The sequence below is a fragment of the Tinamus guttatus genome, unplaced genomic scaffold (genome assembly GCF_059628265.1).
Source record: "Tinamus guttatus ecotype Peru unplaced genomic scaffold, ASM5962826v1 Tinamus_guttatus_pri_ptg000351l, whole genome shotgun sequence".
Taxonomy (NCBI): Eukaryota; Metazoa; Chordata; class Aves; order Tinamiformes; family Tinamidae; genus Tinamus; species Tinamus guttatus.
The window spans coordinates 538,589-565,049 of NW_028288885.1; the positions used below are offsets into that span (position 1 = coordinate 538,589).

Here is a 26,461-nt window from a genome sequence, read left to right on the forward strand (position 1 = left end):
AGGTGCAAAAAAAAAAAAGAAAAAAAAAAAAAAAAAAAAAAACCTAAACTTTCAAACAGCTTTATAGTATAAAGGATCCAACTTAATTCATGGCCCTTTCTAACTATTCTCTGAAAAATTACGGCGGGCACACAGTTAACAGAATATTAAATCATGCTATTCTCAATGGAGGAGAGTAGATTTAACATCTTTAGCACAACAGGCCTAGATCTCTAGGGCAGTCCTCAGAGCACCACCCATTCTTCAATGACTAGCTCCCCTCTATATTTTGTGTTTGTTTAAACAGGTGCTTAGTTGGAATTAATGGCATTTACAGATTCTGATGGTTTTCATCATGCTGATCAGGAAATGAGAAATGTAACAAAGAAAGGAATAAATATAATTGCTAGAAGTTTCCAATTAATACTTACATAAAGAGGGATAGAGGGATAGCTGTGATTTCACTTGTTATAAGCAAGTGAAATATGAGTAAGCAGCATAAACATGGCACTGCAAACAGAACTCAAATTGAAGTTATGACTCCAATATTCTCTCCCCACTTATCGGTGTTTGTATTCCAAGTAAGAATCATTAATACTAACTGTAATTTTGGTTTATTTACTTAATAACAACAAAAAGTAAACAGTGAAAAAAATAAAGTTTTAATTTGCAGATCTCTGACCTCTCTACCAGTTGGCTGCAAGAAAAGCTTATTTGCCCATGCAGGCAATTTGCTTGAAAACACTTCTTTTGTGAATAAAGATAGGTTTAAAAAAATAGAAAGAAAGAAAGAAAAAAAAAAAAGGTCCTCTACAATGAGAGCTTGTGAATAAAAGCATTTGTAGTTAAACATCAATTTAAAAAAAAATGCAAAGATGAAACTCCTTACCGTCTGTAGTCTGCCCAACAGTGTTAGGCTAAGAGGATTTCCTACTGGGCTGAAACACCCTGTGAAAAGAAAAGGCTGTGAATTTTTTGCTTGTTATCCTTTTCCATCGAATAAACCATTTTCTTTTAAAATCATTATGTTAGCAGGATATGTTTGACAAAATTCTAATGAAAAGCAGCAGCATCTCTCAGTCATAAGTATGTATCCCTCGGTCAGGAACAGTTGGAAGGTTTATTTAACTAACAGACCTGACACAAGGTTAACTAATCCAATATTTCCATTCAAATGATTTGGAGAAATAGCTCAAGCTATGTCCACATGCCACCACCTCGTGCTCAGAGCTGACACTATTATCTAGGCTGCATTGCTTTTCTTTTCATTGAATTTCTGAGTAATGCATATAAAGTTTTCCAACAGAAATGATCACAAAACCTCTCAAAGGAATTACTTCCTTATTTTATCTGAAAGAATAACTATGCCTATTCAGTAGCTCCCTTTGATCATCTGAGTTCCTATCACAACACATCTTGCTGTTTATTTTATTCACTTTCTACATAATGCATTTGAACAAGCACTGTAAATTCTCTCCTTTTCAAACTATTACATTAACTACTAAGCTCAGGAAAAATCAGCCTCTGTGCACGTATCTTTTCCTTACTGGTTTTCTTCGCTGTATGCTTAACAAAATATCTTAAAAAGATACAGAAATCTGAAAATCGTTGAACATTACAGCGAAAAATGCTACTGCTTCAATGAGGAAAGGTTTGACCTTTCTCATTTTCTAGGAGGTGGATACCAGACAACACAGAGTTAAGCCTACTGGATTTTCTCTGTCAGACACTAGACTTGAAACAAGTTTAGTTTCAGACAGGAATAAGCTCTGAAATCTCATTTTAATTTACCACCCCAAAAAAACCTGCTTTAGAGGAACCTAGTATCTGAATAAAGAGATTTTTTTCAGATTCCCATGTTCTGGCACAGATCCTTAAGCAAGCTTGCACAACTCCACCTACAGTATACAGTCTAAAGCTTAGTGGTTTAGACTTTCACAGGAGATTTACTTGTAGATGCTTAATCATTAAGATATTTTGATATTTCTAATATAATAAAAGATGCAAGCTCAGTCACTGTTAGCTAAGCTATGCTCCTGCAAATCTACATGTGAGTAACTCGACACTTGAGAGAAAACCTAAATGAGAAATGCAATAATTAATTTTTCTTTTTGGTGTATGAATTTAAAAAGTATGTTATCGTTTTTAAAAGAAGTTTGTATAAATTCAGAAATGCGTGACTTTTGAAGGCTTACTTCGGTATTTTATCATTTTTTTTCAAGTTTCTTTTTTGAAAGAGGAAAAACAACAAGGATAGAAACCATTTAATTCCAATCCAACTGCTAGGATGGTAGACCTTAACCTTATTTTTTCACATAGGCTACTTGCCAAAAGATTTGTATAGCACTAACACCAAAAGTCAATGTGAATGTTAATCCTATTAATGTTACCTATACATTAATACAGCTGTAATCTAAGTTGCTGCAGAGATGACACTATATACTGATATACCATTACACACAAATGTCACCTGTCAGCGCTTTGATAAGAAAAAAAAAAAAAACAAACAAACTTCAAATTCAAGGCCAATAAACCATGACCACACACACAAAATTCTTTAGGTTACTAAACATTTAATTGTAGTATTTTCTATTTTGGCATTGCACTGTTGTGCTAGTACACAGGAATATAAACTCATTGAAATTCAATCTTTTTTAATTGTCTAGGTGAAGGCTGCATAAAATGCATGGAGAAAATTCCTTGTATGAAAAATTCTTCAAACTTTAAGATTACATTTTGGTCAGTAACTTCATAAAAAAAAATCTCCTAAAGAAATGGAGTGTGTGTTTAAGTATGCAGGTGCTCTTGTGCAGTCTCGATGTGCAGCTGCTTGTCAGGTGAAAACTTCGTGGTTGGACTCATAAACCCCTCTCGAGCCTGAATAAAGAGCAGTGCAGACCCATGCGGCAAACATGGCGGGCTGGGGCGGGGGGGCGGAGAGAGAGAGTAACTCAGAGGTATCAGTAACTCAGAGGTATGAGGAACGCTGCACTGAGTTTCAGCACAGCAGTGGTTTTGGCTTTGGGCTTCTCCCAAGTAAAGCAGTCTCTTCAAAAACATTGAGGAACTTCTTATTACTTTGGTTGAGGTGGAAACAATAAATTAATCCATAATCCAATAAATATTCAGTGCTTCACAGAGCCAATGCTGTTCGTTCATATCCATCATGCCTGTTACAAACTGTAGCTCTTTCATTTTTCCTAAATTATCTGTTTTTCTCGATTACCCCAAGCTCTTCTTTAGTGTTGTTACTTTTTTTTCATTTATCTAGTATTTCTTTATTAGCTCCTGTGTTCACAATACTCACATTAAAAAAGTGCTTATCTTATTCACAAAACAAGGTCAATTCAGCATGCAGGGGGATACCATCCATCTCTTTTCTCAAACGATGCAGTAGATTTTTAAAGCAGTTGTGCAGAGTGATCGGCCTGACTCGCATCCGTGCCGGACCAAGCGTGGACACTCCCCGGTGCAGGTGTGAGCAGCAGCCCCGGCCGCGCTGCTCGCGTCACTTCGGATCCGGCCTGCGCTCACTTTTCAACTACGGGCGGCAGGTACTGACACTGAGGCCCCGATGGGAGGAGGATGTTTCCACTTCATCCAAAACCAAAGTCTGCCAGGGCGGCATGACCCACTGGGACCCCCATTTAGCCTGAGCTTTTAAAAAGGTTGTTCAATCCCGGTAAGGTTAAACTTGGAAAAAACAAAACAAAATAAACAAACAAAACAAGGCTAATCTTGACTGTCTTATCTTAAGGATGCTTCAGGTTTCATAGGGATACATCCTTACTGGACCAGAGGATTTATGTGAACTCTCCCAACAACCTTCTTTTCTTCATAGTTTCTTATACCTTCACCTTCAAGCCTCTGCAGGTATTGGGAAGCTAATCTTCTCTATGAAAGTATTAACATTTGCATTTGCTCTATTTTATATTACACTGCACTGATTCTTCAGCGGCCCCCTTGACACGGAATTTTACATAACAAGATAAACTATTTATTCTATTTTTTCCTCCACAAAATTCTCTTGATAAACTAATTCTGTTAATTAATTAAAAAGTATTTATTACATGTCAAATCTCCAAAAATTCCAATGAAATGGAGTCTACAGCCACCGGTGAAATCAGCCAAATGTTTATGGAAAATCTTCAGGAATTCATAGAATATAAATGAAATATAAACAAATAAATAAAATAACTGAGGAAAGCTAATATCCAGACTTACTTCGGTGATGAACTCTAAAGCACAATGAAAAAAAAATCTTTTTCTTATATCTATTCTAGTTCAGTATGATTTTATTCTTAAATGAATTTTACTTTTAAGTTTATATTAATAATGTATCAGAAAAATAGCCCTTGAAATATGAGTTTAACTACGCTGCTAGGAAATAGCTTGTCTATTTGTAGGCATGTGTCTTTTAATTTATAACATGACCTCCTCCAACATAGCATAATTAATACCGATCCTCATAAACAAACAACATAGGGAAAAAAACTGAACTCAGATATGAGACGAGCATTTGTGGATCAGTTCAGTTCCTTCCATTACCTACCCTTCATGACTTTAAAATTATCCCAAGAAAACAGAATTATGTTTTCAGCAAGGTCACCTATTCAGAAGTATGACTTCTGCAACAAAGTACCTTTTAATGTGCGATACAGTGTCAAATCAGGTTTCAAAGGAGAAGTTCTCTTAAAATAAATGCTTTCAGAGCAGTATCACTCAATTGCTTCTGGAATTTTGTTTTTCAACCAGGTATGGCATAAGAGAAAAAAGATTCTTTTGTAATGTCTAAATATATATTTAATCGTCCCTCAAAGGCTTTATCCTCACAATTATGCTGTAATAGATCAAACAGAATTCCTTAAATTAAAAAAATGTTTTTATACTGGATAATAAACTGTTTTCCTTTACTTAAAAAAAAATCATAAATACTATCAAAATACGCTGCAATCATTTTCAGATGCAGTCCCTACAAATAAAGAAATGGATGCACCCACTTAACACAGACCTATTACTTTATTTTACCACAGAAAAATATGTGTTTTACTAATGCCCAATTCAGTAGAAGAAAACCTGTTTCAAATGCTGCTAAACGTGATTCAGATCTTGAACATATTTCAAACTGAACAGGAGAGCAGACAGAATCAAACGTACTGCAGACTGTTTCAACAGAGTTTAACACGTACCTAAGCTTTTATAAAAGGTAATTTTGAACACACTTGGCTCAAGCTGTGTAGCAGGAAAACTATGTTCAAAAGCAGGTCAGAGTCAAGGAATAGGCTACACTGAGTAACCAGCGCAAGCCAAAGGAAACCGTTAACTCCTGTGAGAGCCTGCATCTTGGGAGCCACTTGACGTGTATATCCTCCAAACAGACAGTCCCCACAAGCTATGCTTAGCTGTATACACAGAAGTGCTGAGATGGCATCACTACAGAATGAAAGAGACTGCTAAAAACATCCGAATATTGCAGTATACTGTGCAGAAATTTACTCCACGGCATGTTAGTTCATTCTATTACCCGTGTTTGTCTTATTTCTTCTTTTAGGGAATCTCTTCAGTCATCTGAGAAAGAACTGTTAATTTAGACCTCATTTCCTAAGAGGGGCTCTACTTTGTTATCTTGATCCACTTGAAAACAAAGCACAAAACTAAAAGAGATAAAATACCTCTCTGCTTATTGACCTAATTTATATACAATATATAAAGAAACTTCCACTGACTTATTTTAGCAGTCAGAAATGAGAACTGTTCTCATGCTGTATATTAAAAGAAATGAGAGAAACCTTAGCTCTCCTACTGCCAGATGTCACTGCTCTAGCTAGCGGTGCAGACTCATCTGGAAGGCAACAGAAAGAAAAATCACCTAAGCCAATGCAGAACCAATAAACGGCAGAGAATGCTGAAGTGCAACTTCTTATCCATTTCCTTTCCCAATCCCCATCATCACTACGAGAATTTTAAAGCAAGACAAAACAAACAATCAAACAAAAACTTGGGAGCTTACACCAACAGATCAGACTGTGATTGATTTTTAAAACATTATACTACACAGAAATGTGCTGACATTTAGCTTTTTAACAATTATTTAACAAATATTGGTATTAACAAGTCATCTAGAAAGTACTAATAAGAACTCTAGAGACGTATACAATTCTGTACGATGCACATGCTGCTGCTGCTATCTAACTAAGTTATTTTCTAGCAGATGTCCCAACTCCAGGGGCTGGGAATATTCAGGCTTTTAAACTGTGAGTCAGTCATATTCCTCGCAGGCTGTGAAAGGCAGCTGGTCTAACGTGCTTAAGCGCAGTAAATGCACACGAAAGGGCTGGCAGAGTTATCAGTGGCTGTTGCCCGTGGCTGTCTCTGCCCTCCGGCCCCGGTGCCCTTAGGGCAGAGCGGAGGGCGCAAGGAAGCGGCGCGAGGCCTCGCTTCACCCCTGCCGACCCGATGGGCACGGAGCTGCCCCTGCTGCAGCATCTGTCCATTCCACTCCTTGTGCACCAGGCTGCAGAACCAGGTAGCGCTAACACTACAAACACGATGCTCTGACACTGCCCTAGCCCACAGAATAGTTAGACCTACAATCAGCTGAAGGAATGCACGGAGGTATTTGTACCAGGTTTGCCATCACTTTTGTTGCTGGTTCACAGTGTCCTGGGCACCGGCAGGTATCTGGTCTGAATCTTAAAACAACCCTCCAAAGGGAACTTTGGAGATAGTCCTCCAGTGACTTTGAGAAGAAGGCTGTTTCCCATAAATACACTTATCCAGTATTTATGCACAATGAACAGGCTCAATTTGGCCCCTTTTTATACAAGGCATAATAAAGTAAAAACTATTGCATCACAAAAACAATAAAAAATCCCAACTTTTTAATTAGAGATTAAAATCAAATACATTTAGCAGCCTACACACCCACCTAATTATTTCTGAGTAATCTTATCAAATCATCTTCTTACATATTTCTCGCAAATGCTAACTTTCTACAGTACCATATATAAACAATGCAAGTAGCAGCACGTGTCCAAAGCCTTCTTTTGAAGTAAAGCCCCTATATTGAATCCATGCTAATCAGGAATGTGCTAATTTACAACAGCCCCTAATGTTACTTCACAATGGAACGAGATACAACGGAAAAGCAAGCGGGGTTAGAGGACCTTGTTGTTTCTTCCTCCACTGTACAGAATGGAAAGCAACTACACAGCAAACATCAATACACCTGCACAGATATCATCAGTGTTCTGCAATCAGATTGGCAATACGATTTACAAGGCCTAGGTAGCAGATAAAATGATTTAAGGAAAATGTGGACTATGACACATACCTTGCATTAATAAGAGTTATTTTTCTTCCAGCGCTACTGATATCTTGGGGGTCATTACTGGTTGTGCTAAGCTCATCAAGACTATTTAGAAGCAAAACATATGTGGGAAAGAAAAAAATCTTATTTTGCATTAAAATAAATAAAGCTTGTGGTGTTACCCTGCAAAAAAATACATTTGAGAAATACAGACTACACTAAATCTGTAGTCCCCAAGTTTGTGGATGGCCAACACTAAAGTAATAGTCTTTGCATATGAGTTTGGTAATACCTTTTCTTTTGTTGGGCTTCATTAACTTTCTTTCCTTAAACCAGAGGAAATGGACCACTTAAACAGGATTTATGCTTCATGCTTACTAATGACAGTCACGATCAAACATAGAGCTTAACTACATCTGTAACTCTAAAAGACAAGTAGCTATTGACTTCAGGAGGTCTGCTCATGTGGTTAAGAACCATGCTTTAATAGGATGAAAAGATGAACAAAGGAAATTACACAAGGAAGGAAAATGAAGCATTTTATTTTGCATGGTCCCTCTCACAAGTGAAAAAAATGTTCAGCAATGGACACTATTAGTCCACAATTTCACAGAACAAACCAAATTCGCATACAGGTCTGCAAATGAAAAACTGTAAGAACATGTGCTTACAGAATCAGAGACTCACAGAAAGGTCGAGGTTGGAAGGGACCTCTAGAGATCATCTAGTCCAACCCCCCTGCTCCAGCAGGGACACCCAGAGCACTTGGCACAGGGTGGTATCCAGGCGGGTTTGGAAGATCTCCAGAGGAGACTCCACAGCCTCTCTGGGCAGCCTGTTCCAGGGCTCTGTCACCCTCACAGGAAAGTTCTTCCTCACACAGAAGTGGAACTTCCTGTATTTCAACTTGTACCCATGACCCCTTGTCCTGTCACTGGCCACCATCGAGAAGAGTTTGGCCCCATCCTCCCTACATTCTCCCCTCAGGCATTTGTACATATCATAAACACTTTCAAAAATCACCCATTAACATTTTTGTAATGGATAGTTTTCTCAATGAAAATAAAGTTACGAAAGTCAAGAAAGTTAAGAAAATGTCAATTCATTCTTCAGTATTCCCTGCAAAAAAAGAAACAAAAAGAAAAAAAGACAGAAAAAAAAGAAAAAAGAAAAAAGGAAAGAAAAAATAAGGATAACAATAAACTCCCATGCAATATTGCAATATGTTGGAAAATAAAATAATCAGCTTGCCCTTTCAGGTGTTTATCATGAACACAACAGCCACGGTTTTGTACCTGCCTATTCTCTATTCAGCTAGCACTTTCAGCTAATACAGAATATTCATGTTCAGAAAATATTACCATGAAATTCTATCACATTCCCAAACAATCCATATATAATTACTAAGCCTGAAATGTGCAGGATCACAGGCAGAAACTAAATCAGGAAACCATATTAACTTTAATATGGCCTAAATAATATGGTTTAGCTGGTAGCACCTTTGGTAACAAATCCTTGTAAAATTATTTTTAAAAACATTATTTTTAAAATATTTCAAATTTATTAAAATTAATCTTGTTACTTGACATAGGCATGGAAAGCAATTTGATACAAACAATAATTTTCTGCAGCTGTACAATATGCAAAACAAACACGGGGAAGAAACTGTACAAGCATCATTAAGAGGCAATACTCCCTTTCTTTTACAGACTAGCACCTGATCTGAGGAGAGGTAGTAGTACAACAGGGACAGAGGCTTCATAAGGATGAACTGCGTGCAACTCTGCTCCAGGGTAAAACTAGACAGTCAGAACTCTGAGTATCCTGGAAAGAATTAACTTCTCATTAAGGTTTGAACAGCAGCTGAAATCACTGCATCTGGTACAAAATGCAAGACAGACTTTGTACTGCCTCAGCGCGAAGCCTGCAAGTTATGAAGTTCTATCCAATTAATCCTGTTTCTTATTTGTGTAGTAAGTTTATAAAAATGAGTATTTGCATAGAAAGTCTAAAGATGTAAACAAAATTATTTAAATAGCTTAAATGTAGAAATAACACAGAAATACAACTAAGTATTTACTATAATATCATGAAATACTACACTGACAAGTATTTAGTTATAGTGTATCATGAGAGCTTTATTTGCATCATCACACAGGTGGTGTGTGCCAATATAAATTGCTGTATTTTAACAGAGCCCTCATGATCTTTGTCTTGGCTAATACCACTAGTTAAAATAACTGCTGAATATGGCTCATACTGCACCTCCAACAACACAAATCCATACAGAAGCAGTGACTGCTACGTTTTCATACTCATCTGTAAAGAGAAAGGGCATTATTGAGTTCTGAACAGTCAATGACAAATTCTCCTTCATGCCCTCCTATGGAAGTAACTTGTTTCTATACATCATGCACTGTGGAGGATTTTTTAATCTGGGTTTATTTAAAACTGGTTTCATAGCTATAACAAATATCGGTTTTATGCTTTCAAAAGGACGACGCAAATGTACAAAACATACAAGACTTTCTAGTAACACTATGAAAGTTAGCAATATGCTTTGAGAGTCCCAAAGTAGACTTGTTCACATCAAAGCACACATGTGCTAAGCCTTCCTAGATGGATTTGCACATCTACATATGCCAAACTAACTCAAACACTAGCGACACAGACACAAGTTTGCACACACCTTGCTCTCTATGCAGGATTCTTGGAACTTACCCTGGAAAGGATTTGTTTGGATAAGAAGAAAGATTGATTTAAAGGAAGAATCTTATTTCAAACTGCAAATGCAGCTTCTGAAGATGCTTTACATGTATGAATAGCCAAAGAAAGACAGACATGCCTTTTATGCTCTTTAGCACAAGCAAAAGAAATTTATATTAAAAGTACTGTTATCAATTGGTAACAGTAATAACCACCTATCATGTGGTCCACAGTATGGTATATTATGCATACGCATGAAGTGGGCCCTGCATTTCAGATTCACTCAAGCAGCAGCAGAACAATTCTTTCTTCTCCTGCTGGTTCTTCCTTTCATTCAAAAGCAGTTAAATTTGGAACAAATACAATTGGAGTGAACACATTGGTAGATGAAGCTGCTGGACATGAAAGTTGAAAAGTTACTTACTACTAATTAAGAGATAGGCAGTTCAAAATGAACATTTTAAAGTTTGAACGTATTCCTTTCTAAGACGAAAAATTCTAAGACCTCAGCGTGACTTGGTATTTACCTCATTTAAGGACTCCAAGTCAGTTTTAGCTCTTAAGAGCAGTCAGCCCACAAGAAAAGTTCTTCAAATAGCAATGAGCATCATATGGAAGTTATCAAGAGCACTGTTACAATAGATTCTTCTGAATAAACACAGGAGGTGACAAACTTCCCTGCTATCTCCTCTGAATCAAGAGAGCCTACGGCAAAAAAAAAAAAAAAAAAAAAAAGATAAGACGACTCTTTTCTATTAGAGAAGTGAGCTCTGCTTAAGTGTGGTTATCCAAAATGAAGGGGGGAAAAAAAGGATGTAAGGAGCACGAAAGCAGGCACTTGAAAAACAGTACATAAAATTACATCTTACAAAGGAAGTCTAAGCATTTATAGATTTTGCCGAGGGGAAAAAGAAGAAGAAAAAAAAAAAAGACGGGGAATTGCTTCTTATGCTTTACTACTGGATTGCAACAACCAAAAATATGGTAGAAGAGGAAAGAATTTTCAGAATGTCTTTTGGTTCATTGCACGAAAGATACTTCCAATTTAGCATTAAGTGAACAGCATTTTTATAAATATTGACACATTAGCTGCAGCTGCCTGCTAGGCTCTGAATGGATTCCAGGAAGACCTATATCAAGATCTGTAATTGCGATGTGCTTTAGAAACTCTGGAAGAACCTCAAGCAGTCACGCACCAGAAGCTAGCCTAGCCAGCTAAAGCACAGACATTGGCCCTCTATTCAAAACAGCAGAGACTGATAGAGCAGGAACACTCTAAAGAGCATCTCTTTTCTAACTCTCTATTTTTTTTTTAATTGTCTGCATGTCAATCTGATCTTTTAATTTGGCCAGGGAAGTAGAGTGGAGACTGAGCTTGGTTTGTGAGAAAGATAAGGAAGGAACCTGCGCAGTTGGTTCTTCCACTGAGTGTGTCACAAGAGTGTGGAAAACTCCCAGAGGAAAGTTTGAAGGACTGACATGTCTGTGACATGTCAGGTCTAAGGCCCCCTCATCTGATGTCAATGGGCCACGAGTCACTATTCCTTACAAGCCCCTGGGACCAAGAAGGAAGGCCACCAGGAAGGAGGCTGGCGCTGGTGAAACCTCTCATTTCACTAGGAGCAAAGTACCTTGTTGGGGCCAGTCCTGTGGATGTTATCAAGTTACAATGTCACCTGACAACAGAGATATTTGAGTTAGGCACCTATAAGGGCCTTCATTTCTCTGTGCATGTCTTTTGTTTTCTTAACATTTTCCCAAACAACCATCCTCTGCCACCAATTTCTAGAGGATCAACAGAATCAGTACCAGTCACTATGAGATGCCTTGATACCACCGCACCCACATAAACTGAAGACTGCAATGTAGGCCAAATATCCAAAGTTAATATTAAATTAAAATTAAAGGAAACATCCAAAGTTAATTTTAAATGAGTTAAGTTAGCAGAATGAATCATGTGAGGAAAGCTGGCTCTTCACCAAATGTGGTACTTTTGCAAATAGATTTTGCAAATAGAAATTGCGTTTGAATCCCTATAAATTCAGTTGTTTCACACAGAAGAAAAATGTGTCTATAAAAATTAATAAAGCTATTTGAAACTTTGAAAATGTTTGAAAAAGTATGCATGCATACCAAAACAAGGAAGCATTACGTACCTTAAAAATTCAGTGTTTTAAACATACTTGGTATTTGCTCACTTTTCAAAACTAGGAATGAAATCAAAGGATCCAGCTCCTGTTTGGGAGGGTGGGAGAATCCTTCCTCCTGTGCACTTCAGCTGATTCAGGGTCTCTTTTCTACCATCTCCTCAGGAAATGACAAGGTCAGAAGGACTGGAGCAACCACAGAATCAGTCTGCTCACCTTTTTCACCCATGCTTGTTGCTATACAGAGAGCCTCCTTGCTGACCTGAACTTTCTGCTGGAATTATCTGCTGATATTTTACTGCACAGCCCGTGGGCAGAAGTGGTGCACTGTTTTCACCTCCAAAAGACAGCTGGAATTGCATTTAAGCATGCACTTTGTCAGCCTCGCTGTCCTGTGGCTCTGCAGCTCAAAAAATACAGACAAGTTTTGTTGGAAAGTACAAACAAGCTCAGGCTGAAAACGGTTAACAGGACCTCTCTACTTAGGAATTAATTAGATTTAGTTGTTTTAGGATAGCTCATAATTGAAAAAGTAAGGGCACACTCAGGCCAAATCACTTTTGGCAGAGACTTTCTACAGTACTACGTCACACCCTGATTTTGCAATCTGCATCCACTGCTGCCAAACAGAGAGTAATGCTTCATTTAATCCACACCCTTGTATAATTTGGCCGAGAGTACTTCCTTTACCCCGAAGGCACAGCAGTAATTACCCTAGCATACACCAATTTCAAGTAAATATAAATGGTCTTCTTTTGATAAAGTCTTTGGAATCTGTTATTGTGCTCTATATTTAGTGTAATTTTTAGTGAAATATTTTAATTAACTTGCCTAGAAGAAAAATGAAAAATAACATATAATAAAAGAACATGTGTATCTTTGATCTCAGTATAAACAATTCTAGCAAGTTGAACTAGAAAATACAAACTCTTTGACATTTATAACATCTTATCAATCAGATAGAGGAAACTGGATAACCAACCTTTTAAAACAGAAGAACTAGATTGTCATTAATGTTAATGGTTTTGTCTCGGTCTTTACTACTCTGTTGGAACATTTTTGTGGTTAGATGAGCCTATTTATACATCTTTTGTTTTCAAATTAAAAATTCATTTTTCTATTCATTTTCTAAACATAAACCCCAAACTCTTAGAACAAGGTCCTGTGTTTGTGCCTTGGGCCAGAACTCTGGCCCAGGCAATTGGTGCTGGTGGCCCATCACGAGAGGGTCCCGGAGCCCTGCGCAAGGTCTGCCTGAGTGGCCCAAGGGCCACCACGAGAACAGAGCCATGGCTGGATACTCTAACTCCTGTTTACTGCATTGGTCAGGTACAATATGGAGCATCCTGGAGGTTGCTCTAGTGCCTGAAGAGAAGCACTGGGAACAAGGAACTGAGCATAGAGGTTGGCTGTGGGGACAACTGCATCTCCATGATTTACTTGCAGGGAAGGAAGGGAGATGCTATACTGAAGCACCTTACCTTCAAATGGTAGAGAAAAACAGGCTGCAAAGGAACCAGAGGTGCGTAAGCAAGATCCTGCAATGCGTGCGTAGAAACAAAAGAGCTTTGAGAAAAACGTTTTAGTTTAAACTTTTCAGTATTTCTACCCCAAAACAAATCAAAAGAAGCTTAAAAAGCTTCCTTGTTTCTCTTACTCCCTTCTCTCTTGTACTTTTCCCCAAAATGAAAGGTGAGAGACAAGGATACCTTGAAACGAATCTTCTTTTCTGCAGTACAGGACCCATTCGAATTAACACATGTAATCACAGAACGGGTGAGGCTGGAAGGGACCTCTGGACCACTCAGGCCAACCTCTCTGCTCACACAGGGTCACATACTGGACCCTGTGCAGGCAGCTTCTGAATAGCTCCAAGCCAGAAATTCCACAACCTCTCTGAGCAACCTGTGAAGATGTTTTTCCTCAAGTTCATACAGAACTTCCCGTGTGACAGATTTTAGCAAAATGCTAATTAAAGAGATTTTCACCACTAGATCGCCTAATAAAATGGAGGTTTTCACCACTAGATCGCCTAATAAAATGGAGGTTATTATCGCAGTTCCACAGTGAACAACAAACTCAAAGCTCTCCCTTTGCAGTAGTGGAAGAGAACAGTAGATCAGAATACTGGATAAAATCAGAAGCACTAGAATTTTTTTCTGTAGGCATCAGAATTAGATTTAATTCTTAGAAAGTATCACAAAACACAGTAGACTCACCAATATTAATATTTTTTTTAAGAGTGCTTTGTCTTAAACATTACCTATTTCCTCTTGCCATAAAAGAGCATTCCAACGAATAAAAATAACAATAAAAATTAGCTTCCACCACTACCTCTCATTTCCTAGCATCTTGCACTACTCTCAGACCATTTTCAGGCAACAGGGGGTTTTGAATCACTCTTACGTATGTATTTGACCACATCATGCTCCTGCCCCCATGTTAAGAAAGTGCAAGGTTGAAAGGGAATGTCTCAAATGACTCAGTCCTCTCAGCTGAAATTAGACATTATAGCAAATGTTACAGCATTTCTTTAGCTCCAATTTGTACAGCTTTGCAGGCTTAACTGCTTTCCCCTTTACATCAAATTTAAATCAAACTGCTGGCTGAGCCTGGGAAGCAGTACAAATTCAAGATTATCAGTAAATGGATATTCACAGATTTTCCAAAACAAAAATGAAAGATCTTTTCTTCACCTTCTATTTTACACACACCCATTTAAAAACACATACATCCCAGCAGAGTGAAGTGATCTCCCTTAAAATGAATCAGAAGGGATTTTACTTCTATTTAAACTTTGTAAAATACAGTATTTGCGGTACTATACTAGGATCAAAAACTAAAAATGGGTATATTCAATGATCTGTGTGCTGTTCAATTCACTTGCATGAATCAGGTCCTAGTAAACAGGTTTATCCAACTGGCACTCCCACTTAAAAAAAAAAAAAAAAAAAAAAATCCCTCAAGGTCAGTATTATATAACTTGAATACAGCAGTGTGGGAAAGCCTGCAACGCTGCTAGAGAGACCGAATGCTTTTTCTTAGTCATCTGTCTGTCAATTAATTCTTTTAGGCACCTTTGAAAACCTGTATCCAAGCACAGCCAGTGATACATTACAAATACTGTGTTTCATGTTATACTTGCAAGATATACACCATATCTACTCACAGCCTTCAGTTAACATGTGTATTAACTGAATGAACTGATATGTATGCACTGTCGTGTCTTTCAATATCTTAACTCCTGAACCTCCGTAGGGTATTTTATACTGTCATTTTCAAAGCACACTATTCTAATAGTAAAAAAGATTTATTTGTTCATTTTATAGACAACATTTTCAATGGCAGTTTGTATAACTAGGCTTTTTATTTATTCATTTTTTTCTTTACTTTTCCTACATTTGCTTATTATTAAGAGATTCAAATGACTAGGTCACAACAGACCGGCTTTCTACATATTTCTCTTTGACTAGCACAACAGTTTATAGTCTTGCTCAGTCCACAAAGGAGATCAAGTCAAGGAAAAGAGCCATAATCGGAACATATATGATCTAATTATCCCACAAAGGCTTAACTGGGGCTCTAAACAGCTAAGAACAACTAAGAACAATTGGGAGTCCCCTCCCCAGCATTCCAAAATTGTGTTGGAACACACAGTACTGGGTTGTTTCAAAGGTAATACAAAATCATCTTTGCCTTCATTCTTTCTCAAGGTTTGAAGTTGCCTGTGCACATATGAGCTCTAGTAGAAGATTCTATGTTTCTTTGCAAGTGATGACAAGTAAAAATATATCTGCTTTGCAAATTGATGGAATGGTGCTGGTCACTCTCTGGTAAGTTGCAACATCTTCATTCTAACACCATAATCACGGAAATAGAGCTTCGCTGTATCTTTTTAAAGCTTGTGTATTGTAAGAACCGACGCTTGGCTGTAACACTGTCAAGTCCAAACACTCAAAAGAATGAATCAGAACAATTTCCTCAGATATGAACTATTCTTTTAAAGTAAGTTTAGATCTCTTTTTATGGAGGAGACCTAAGTCTTTGGGGCTAATGTTTATTCAAGCAGCCCATACTGAAAGCTGTTAAAATGTTAGCATTTGGACGTTAAGGAAAGATAACTTCCCATGCAATCACCCAAAATCAGGACAAATTAGAAATAACAACTTTGATAATCAAGTCATAACACTCTTTCCTACACAGGAAACCTGTGAAATTACACTAGCTCACATCTCCACATAGTATTGGTAGAATATTATCTTTTTTTAAATCCTCAAAATAACAATTTGTCAAAATAAAATTCCTTGAAATCCTCCATGGACTATGACATCCATACAGGATATAGATATTATAGTGATGGTGAGGCTATTAAAAATGTTAAAAAAAAAAGTTGCCACAAAACTAACAATACTGCACTAATCAATGATACTAGCAGGTACATCAGGGTTTAATTTTTACCAATGTTTCTGCAGCATCTCTGCATGAACTTTGTATATTTTCTTTTTCCTCCTAAAAAAAGGAGAGATTAAGATTAATTACGATTAAGATTACTTAGCTGATGCATAAATATTTTTGATAATTTTGATATACTACTTTTGATTTTCCTGTTTGCTTGAGACTGAAAAAAAGAATTTTTTGAATAGTCTACCCAGCATATTGCAGGACTAAACTGCAATACTCAATTTTGCTACTGTGTTCAAAGAGCAGGAGAGTGTCCTTTGAAACTTTCACTTTATAGGTGGAAAACACCTTTGACTGTCAGTTACGTTAATGGAGAGAAACCTTCTAATTGTTCTCAGCCTTGCCAAAGTGGTGTGCTTTTTGTTTTTGAGATTTTAAGATACAAGAACCATCACGTTTACAGCACATACGTAATTAATTTTAAGAGCAAGTTTAATTACCTGGCTTTATTGAAGTGAAGCTTTTAGTGAAAAAGCCTGTCAAATATTTATAGCCAAACTGCAATCTCCCATACAGTTAACCATTAGAGTCACTGCTAATGATAACTATCTGAAACCTAAAACTCAGTTTAGAAAACTTGCCCCGAGTTACTGAACTCCAAAGTGACTGCTGAAAAAGCCTAAAAAAGTGGACAATTCTTTGATGTCATGCCACAGAAGTGCAAAATAGTAGAGGAATCGTAAAGAGGTGATTTCACTGTGCAAAGATGCTTACAAGTTTAGGGAGGAAGGCAAAGGAAGGAGAAAAAAAAAAAGAAAGAAAAAATAAAGAGCGTAAATGTTTCTTAGAGAACAGAAAAAAATGAAAGCTGGAGCTTTTGCTACTTCATTATTTGTTTAAAAATTAACAACCAGGAAATAGGTTATCCCGAAAGAAGGTACAAAGATGAGAACCTGAGGAGACAGCAGCAGCTAAGAGAGGGCACTGGATCGTGCCACAGTGCAGTGCTGCAGTGCGGCACCACGGGATGTGTATGATAAAATAAGCACTGAAACATGAGCAAAAGCTGAGCACCAGGAGGGTGAAACTTCAATTGTGGCTACAGAAGCAATTGCGGCATTAAACAAATTTTATTAAAGAAACTAAGTAGTTCCAGAAACTTAAATACTACATAGTTTAAAGAGAGATTCCCTAGAATTTGCTCAACATTTCAACAAGGACAGAGTAATTATTTCTATATAAGACAGGCAAAAAAATCTTAGGAGAGCCAAATCTAGGATCAGCCACAAGACCTCAAGAATCCAAATTACAAGACTTAGCAAAGGTGATTTTCTCCAAAAACGCACATTTAGCAATCTTTACAGAGCCCTGACATAGCTATCAGCTATTTCAGGTGCAGCACTACTGAGGCAAAAGCACTAGAAAATCTGATATGAAAAAATAATTACGGCCCCACAGAAAAGGGCTGATTGATCTATTGGGCTACCAGGATGATCACTAAGAAAAACAACACTCACAAACATAACAAGATCTTTGTGAAAACACAGGCCAGAAAAATCACTTTTCTTTAATTAACAATAATTTAGTTAAAGCAAATCTCTCCAATGAAATGCACAGAATTTAACATACAAAAAAACTACATTCATCTGCAGGTCTTGTTTCTGCTTTGTGGTATCTGCTTCAGTAGTAATGATTTGTGAAACCCTTATGACTTTTCTTTTTCTAATAATACTGATCTTCTAGTAATTCTAACTATACTCATGATAAAACTCATAATCTACCTCTTGCACAGCACTGTACAGCACTCAGGGCAGAGCAGTGTATGTTGCTAATCTTGATTTCAGCAAAGCTTTCAAAACAGTTTCCCATAACGTTCTCATAGATAAACTGATGAAATATGGACCAAATAAGTAGAGAGTGAGGTGGACTGACTGCGGGGCTCAGAGAATTGCAATCAGTGTCACAAAATCTAGCTGGAGGCTAATCACCAGGGCTGTGCTCTCAGGGTCAATACTGAGGCCAGGATTGCTTAACATTGTCATTGGGAGCTGGATGCAGGGAGGGAACGTGCCCTCAGCAAGTCTGCAGGTGACCCAAAGTGGGGAGGAGTGACTCATACATTGAATGATCGCACTCAAATTCAAAGGTACCTCAATGGGCTGGAGAGATGAGTTTACAGGAATAGCATGAAGTTCAGCAAAGGGAAATGCAAAGCCCTGCATCAGGGGAATAAAAACTCCATGCACCAGTACAGGCAGAGAATCGCCGGTGCTTGAAGGACGTGTTAAAATGTTCAGGCAACAAATAAACTGGAAGCTCACACAACCAGCATACATTTCAGTTTGATTATGTTATTAAAAGGCCTCCACCTGCATATTTATTTGTATTTCTCTCCAGAGTAAAATATAAGAATATAATATTGCTCAAACCAATGCACACATTAGATACAAACACTTAAAACTTCTTAAGGTCGGCATTAATTTTCTTTAAAGTCATAGTCCACTGATTTTAAATATTCATAGAAAAGGTATTCTACTGTTCCTATATGATTTTCATGCCATGGAAATACTGAGCATCTGTTGTGAGATTATGGCTTTAACATTTCTTCTTTTAAGATGGAAAAATGGAAATACAGAGGTTAAATAGTAGTTGGTCACTAGTGAAGCAGTGATAAAAGTGATTCTGAGGGTAAACAGTCTTTAGCCCGTGCTGAGAATTTTTTTCCTTTTTTTTTTTTCTTTTTACAAAGTATTCACAACTTGATTTATGAAGTAAATTATCTCACTTTAATTACAGAGACAATTCCTATTTTTACCATCTGTGCTTTAAATCTCTATTACATATTTAGTTTATATTTTTCTTTCCCCTCCCTGCTTCTTTTCACTCTGCCCTGGGACACAGAATGAAAACACTGGGAAACTAAGCTCAGAATGATCTCTCTTACAGGGACCCCCAAAAAGACATGAAATTATCCATTTTGTTATTAAATATTTTGATTAACAAGATACTATCAAAACAAACAAGTATCATAAAAATTGCGAGATTTCATTGCTTAGCTTTTTCTCATGACTACAAAACCCCAGACTCTAAAATATATTTAAAACAATTGCAAAGAGATGACTGAATAACACAGATTCCAAATAAGACACTTTTCTTATTACTGTTTAATGTTTTTAAAAAGTGATTCTTTTTGATTTGCGCTGCCTGTGTTTAACATATCCAAAAATCAAAATATTAAATTAAGAAAAGCTGGTAATTACATACAGCTTTAAGAATTTAAAACATTAATAAATACACATAGAGCTTGATTAAAAGAAATACAAAGGAACAAATATTGATATTGTATCACACTACACTCTACAACCAATGGCACATACAGCAACCTGGCCACTCCATAAGAGAGATTAACGGCTAAACTTACATAGATAAGAAAAAATCCCCCAAATTATTATCCATTCCCTAGAGAGCAGTGGAATAAGAAAAGCAGCTTACCACTTTCCGTAGAGAAAGGCTGCAGAGGATTCAGCGGAGTGCTCAGAGTGCCTGGCAATCCTGACCTGGAGTCTGGTGACAGCAGTGATGGTGCAGGAAGCAAGAGATTTGAGCTTGCCTGTAATAGGAAAGGCAAATCAGAAATAAAGTGTAATTTCCTGGGTTACTTGCTGATGCAACAGCTAAAAGAGAAATATTTGTTTACTCTAAATAAGTATTAGATTCTAGGGGAGGGAAAAAAAAAGTCAAATAGATGGCAAAAATTTTCACTTTTTTTTGTAGAATATTTGAAAACACAGATTTGAAAAAAAAAAATTGCCAGAGCTATAAATGGAATTCCATGTTTACATATGGGGATTGAAAATATCAAGCAGTGAAAACAATGACCAGAATTGAATTGGCAACTTCTCTTTGCATGTCTGTGAATAAAATAAAATTACACTTATATGGTGAAACTGAAACAAATGTAAAATATCTTCTCAATTTAGCATTTATACTCCACTGCATCTAATAGATAACTTTGTACGAGAACAAGGGAGGAAAGTTAAACCTATCCTATGTCAAAATTGATTTCTGCAAACTAACAGAGCATATTCACACCAAAACACCATACACTTTCTTTATGCAAGCTATACAAAAGGTACCTGCAGTATATGTCCTTATTTCCATAATAACAAAGATAGTTAAAATAAAATTTGCTCTTAAGTTCTTTGCACACATGCAGCTATCACAAAACATAAACATTTCCAAGACTTTTAGACCCTCTGGGATAATATATCATGAGAATCTGAAGTTTTTTACATGATCAAATACAGACTTTTTAGTGTTTGTTAGATGTATTTTATTGGCTGCCTTTGTAATACATCCACAAGGACAGGCAAATATACTTTAACTAAAATATTAATTATCTTTAAATAAGGCAAATTTATATGCAAAAACTTTTAAGAGAGTAATTTACACAATATAATTCTTAACCCTTAAAAAAAAAAAAAATCAAACGTTCTGCAATTTAAAAAAAATGTGCTCACTTAATCCATGTGAAAGCCCACACTCAGTGGAACACTTCCTTTGGCCTTATTTCAGACTCTTAAGCCATAGCTAGGAGCCAAAATATAACAATGATGAGTTTCTAACTTACTGGAGTCTAACTTTCATGTAAAGAAATGGAGACAGTGAAAATAAAGGGAAACAATCTCCAATTTCCAAAAGTTATAGAATTTATATATAACAATTTTGTCATTTAAGAGACATTAAGCAATTCAACAGGCTTGAATAATACCAACATATACACCCTTTCACATGTTTAATTATAAGCATACTTACACATGTACTTACATCCCTTGGACCTCGACACTAATATTTAATCAAATCTTGATGTAAACTTTAAGGTAAGTGACTGTTCATTATCTCAAAAACCTTGTCAGGTTATTCTGCACATATTTTTAGGGCTATATTATGCATAAATTAATTATGAAAATGTTAAATTATTACTACACTAGACTTTCATCTTACTGTATTTGGCTTTCATGTAGTAATATGTATTTCTACTGAAAAGTATGTGATAGAAGTTGTTTTTTTTTTTTTTTTTTTTTTTTTTTTATAACGGAGTGCTGTCTTAGCAATCACATGCAATTGCGGTGACTCTATTCTGAAACTGGCAAGAAGGAAAAGACAGAAAATGAGATTAAGCACTAAACATGATACATGAGCCTAACAGCTGGATTTTACTGGACTGTATGAACGTGACTGAATGTTTAAAATAGTTAATTGTGAAACATAGGTAGAAGAGGGCTGTTTTCTGAATTAAAAAAAATAATATTTTATGTTTACCTATCTGCTTTTTATGTTACATAGTTAAGTTTTCCTCGATATGAACAAATATGGTGGAAAGCCACTATTAGCTTACATGTTTACTAAAACACAGAAAACCTTTTAATCCTTCTATTCCAATGCTTCATTTTCTTTTACTGATCAACTGTAGTGAGAAAGATCCCCCTCCTGCAGAAACTCTGGGTGAGTGATATATTTTCTTCCTCAACGAGCGAAAACAGTGAATGTTGTCCAGGGAAGCATCCCCATGAAAGTTCCTGCAATTTGTGTTCAGATTTGCTTGTTATCAAACAATTGATTCAGAAATTACTATGGAATGAAGAGAGTTGGAATATATCAGCCTTTGGAAATCAAGTTAAACACAGCACAGCAAACTATCCAAAACCAGCACTTGCAGATACTTTTCTGATTCACCTAGAAGAATAAAAAAAAAAATCAAGAGAAACTTGTCTTGATTATGGTACTTGAGCAAAGAGATATGAAAATTTGTATGTAAATCATATCTGTACAGAATTTAATTCACTTCTATTTTCCTGCTGTATTACTCAAACCCACTCATTATACATGCCAAAGACATGTACATTAGAAGATTAAATAGATTCCTGAAGTTTTCCTTTAAGAAAATCGGCCTGTTTAAAATGCAAAATATGTTCTACCTCGCTATCCTTCCTTCCTCTCCAAGCCCTTAAAATAATAAGGCAAAAAAGGCTTTTTTTTTTTATATAAAAGAGATATTCAAATGACATTTGAAAAGTTTTAAATTTAAGAAGTCTTACAAGAGTGACTCATCCCACCTTAAAGGCAGTGAAGCTCAGCTATAAAAGCCTGCCCATGTGAAGTAAATGCAGAATCAGCATTTTAAAGATCCTCTCGGCACCAGCTCTTAAATATTATTTAAAATTCTGAAAGGACTAAAGAGCAAAGTACAAGCTCTGAAGGGGAGGAAGGAAGCATTCAGCTAACAGTTGAGGACTAATGATTTAGCAGAACCACTTCCATAGGATGTATAACTAGCTATGAAAAGTAATTAATTTTCCTACAACAGACACATATAAGGCTACCTAGAGAACAGACAGAGTGAAGTAATCACTATTTTTGAAATTCATGCTGTGGGAAGGGATTGCAAAATGCCTTTACAACAACGAGCAAAGTTGGCTAAGATAACCAGCCATCAATCTACTTATTTTTCACAACAGACTCTGCTTGCTTCATGCAAAACCCACAGCTTTATCAAAGCTATGGCTTACTACTATCAAAAATTGAGTAAAACCAAGTTATAAAATTATTGCAATTTTTGCAGAAACAAATGCTGCATGTTTTTGCCAAGTTTAAACAAAGCTGATTTACATTTTCCTTTTTTGTGTGTGTTAAAACAGCTCTATGCAAATTATGCAAATACACATTTTCAGTGGAACTAGCTTTCACATTAAAAGTGAATATCATGAGATTAAAAAAAAAAGGAAAATTGCAAGACTTAACAATTTGACCATAACAATTTCTCTTCCCTCCTCCACCCCCTTTTTTTTTGTTTGAATCCTAGTCTTTTTGCATCATATAAAATCCTCTCTAGGTAAGTTTTCTGAACATTATTGTTCTGAACAAAAAAGTGACTTTCTCTAAACAGGTTGGCACTTCACTGAATTCATTTAAAAATAATGCCTATAAAGACAAAATGCACTCTAATTTCCTATACTGTCAAGTCCTAATTTGATTATTCTAAAGTTTATCTCTAACATAATAATAGAGAGAGGCAGCTAAAAAAAACCTGACCATATTGTCTCAGAATAAGTAGCAGTTTGGGATGAAAACATATGAACCTGTCCTCCCCGCTTTTTTTTTTTGAATATGAAATAAACTGCTCATCTAATAAAAAATAAATTCCTGCAGATTCCTTTTGCTAAAACCCCATATTAAAAATCCATTTATGCTGCTTTTCCTCTTCCTCTCAGTCTACAGTACCTTACTTGGGCCATGAGGGAATTCATGTGGGGATGGTGCAGCTGAAGTAGAACATTCCCTTCTGCACCCATCACCTTGTAACACATTTATGGCAGCCCCACAGTGTTCTGAAGTGAATCTACTCAGTGTATGTTTAAGGTAATTCTTGCACTGCAAGTTCATTTAGCTCCGTCTTGTTAACGAAAGCTGCTTTCCTCACACCTTGGTGACAGTAAGCCAGCTGGCACAAGATGATATAAAATTGCTTTAATTCACCAATGTGAGTGAATCTAGCTTTTTCTGCTCTATGATATGAGCAAACAGCATTACTCAGATATCCCTATTTATTTTGTTCAAGAGAGAAAAAAAACAAACAGTGAGTAACTTTTCCTTAACACTGTGCAAACATTCACAGAGAGAAGACTGAGAGAAAACAGGAAACGGAATTAAAGGATTGATCAGCAAAGTCCATACATGTTTTATTAAATGACTACATAATTTTATTCTACCCTCCAGCAAAATAACTGTAATGGCTATATACTTTTGCTGAAAATTAATGCAATGCATTCCTCATACTTTCTATACGAAACATTGGCGAAATAGAAGGCTATGAATAGAGAGAATTACCAATAGAGTAGTGGAACTAAATCTTCTGTCTCAACTAGCTGTACTTTACAGATCTCTATACGAATAACACTGCCACCAAGAATTAAAAGTTGGTACCTGATGCTTACAGCACAGCTGAAAGGGCAACCTTGAACAAACGCATGTGCCTGATGGTACAGCTAGATTCCCACAGGCCACCGCTGCCACGGGAGTACAAGGCTGTGAGCACACACAGATGTAAATTCCAGAGTCACACTAAAATGTGCAACCTCTGCCTGTAACACGAATATGTGTACAATATAACAGGAATTGGTATATCCAAAAGATTAACACAGCTCCTCATTTACTTTTAACATTAAAGACCTTGAGAAATAATACAGAAATAGCTTGAAATGGGGAATCCTACAGCTACTGCTAATGCTAAAAAAGCTCAAAGACAGGAAAAAATCCTTATTATTATGTAATAATAAATACATATAAATTATATATGCAAGGAATTCAGAAGTATCTCCATAACTACATGTTTGAAAGTATAGACATACCAATAAACAGACATTTTCGTTCATTTTAGCTATGACGTTAGCGAAGTGAGATTCAGAACCCTAATCAGAGATGCCAGTGTTGCCGAGGATCAGAGCACTTGCTACCAAGCTGCAACACTTCCTGAGAACGTGTCAGCTGTTCCAAGGTAACTACTCACCAGCAGTTACTGCAGAGTAACAAAGCTTTGCAAGCCTATACAAATTACTATGAAGATTTATACAGCTACTTGTGTCACACCTGTGCCAAACATTCTTCATCTACAAAATAAAGATTTATTTTCTTTCTGGTCTCTGTGTTGCTTTACATTTCGCCTAATGTCTACTAAAATGAAGAATGCTTAGACTAAAATTTTACTAAATTAGGAACTTTGTCACAAATAAATATTCTTGCCCTTCCTAGCACAGGTAACATGATCTACCTGCAATTTAGAATGATGTACAATTGCAGTAAAGGGTCTTGGAATTAAAGTGGACAAAATTAATGAACTGGCAGTGAGAAATACTTTCATGACCCTTTCCAAAAACTTGCTTTACAATAAACTATTTCTTAAAAATATACAATGGAAAAATTAGACAAAACACTCATGCGTCTATAAGTACTTTACCAATATCAAGCTTCTAATAATTCAATTCAATAATTCAATTACTTTGTATTAACAATTGCTTTGTGCAAACACAACCATTCAACCAAACAAGAGAATGTTGTATCTAGTATACAAAGTACTCAAAGGTAAAGGATTTAACATTGCAAGGTAGTAGCTCCATGGCTTATAAAAAACAGCTTGGAGTAGCTATGTTTAAAGCATTAGCTGGAACAGAACTTCCTAGGAAGAGAAAAGTGTATCCTAAGATTTTCTGAGGAGGAAAACTGGATTATAAAGAAAAAAAAGGGATACACATTCAAAAGCACCTTGGTAATTTAAGAGCTCTCATTCCACTGGAATGTATTGCACAGGTCATCAGCAAAATGATGATACTCTCCTTTGCCTGTGATCCTATACTGATGTGTTCTGCACAAAACTGACAATTAAGAAATCCACTCCCAAACTTATTGTCATTGTCCCCATTTCAGTTGTGAGAAACAGAACAAAAATTTTCCCTCATATTATTCATGATTTTCTATATTTTCTAATCACATTTCCCGTCTCAGTCAAATCCAGCTATCCTTCTTGCAAAGCTGAGAGCTGTGATCAGTAATCAGTAGGCCCTCCTTTTATTCAAGCTCTTTCACACCTCCTAGGATCTGTCTGCTCTTGTCTGAAACGTCTTTTAATTTTACCAGATTCTTGTTCAGAGCTAATTAACTAATTACTTATTACTATTGGCCAGAGCTAATTACTGCGTTCAATAAATGGGTTGAGCCTGGATTTCCTAAGTAGGAGCACACCATCTTCCTTCCCACATTGTTTGACTAGTGCTTTATTAAAGAAAAACAACAAGCATTTAAAATCTGAAAAACCAACCAATCATATCTGCAGCTAGCGTTCTGAAAAGAATATTATTTTAGTAAC

At 36.4% G+C, this 26,461-nt stretch overlaps 1 protein-coding gene across 2 annotated transcripts in view; it reads right to left on the bottom strand.

Annotated features, from left to right (window-relative positions):
* The window catches only part of AHI1 (Abelson helper integration site 1), an 82,761-nt gene that overhangs the window by 21,911 nt on the left and 34,389 nt on the right, over positions 1-26,461 (bottom strand). For both annotated transcript variants that reach the window (XM_088529858.1, XM_088529857.1), the window contains exons 19-20: positions 20,035-20,152; positions 869-927 (exon numbers count right to left, since the gene is read on the bottom strand). In XM_088529858.1, coding sequence (XP_088385984.1) covers positions 869-927; positions 20,035-20,152 — 177 coding nt within the window. The remainder of the gene's footprint in view (positions 1-868; positions 928-20,034; positions 20,153-26,461) is intronic.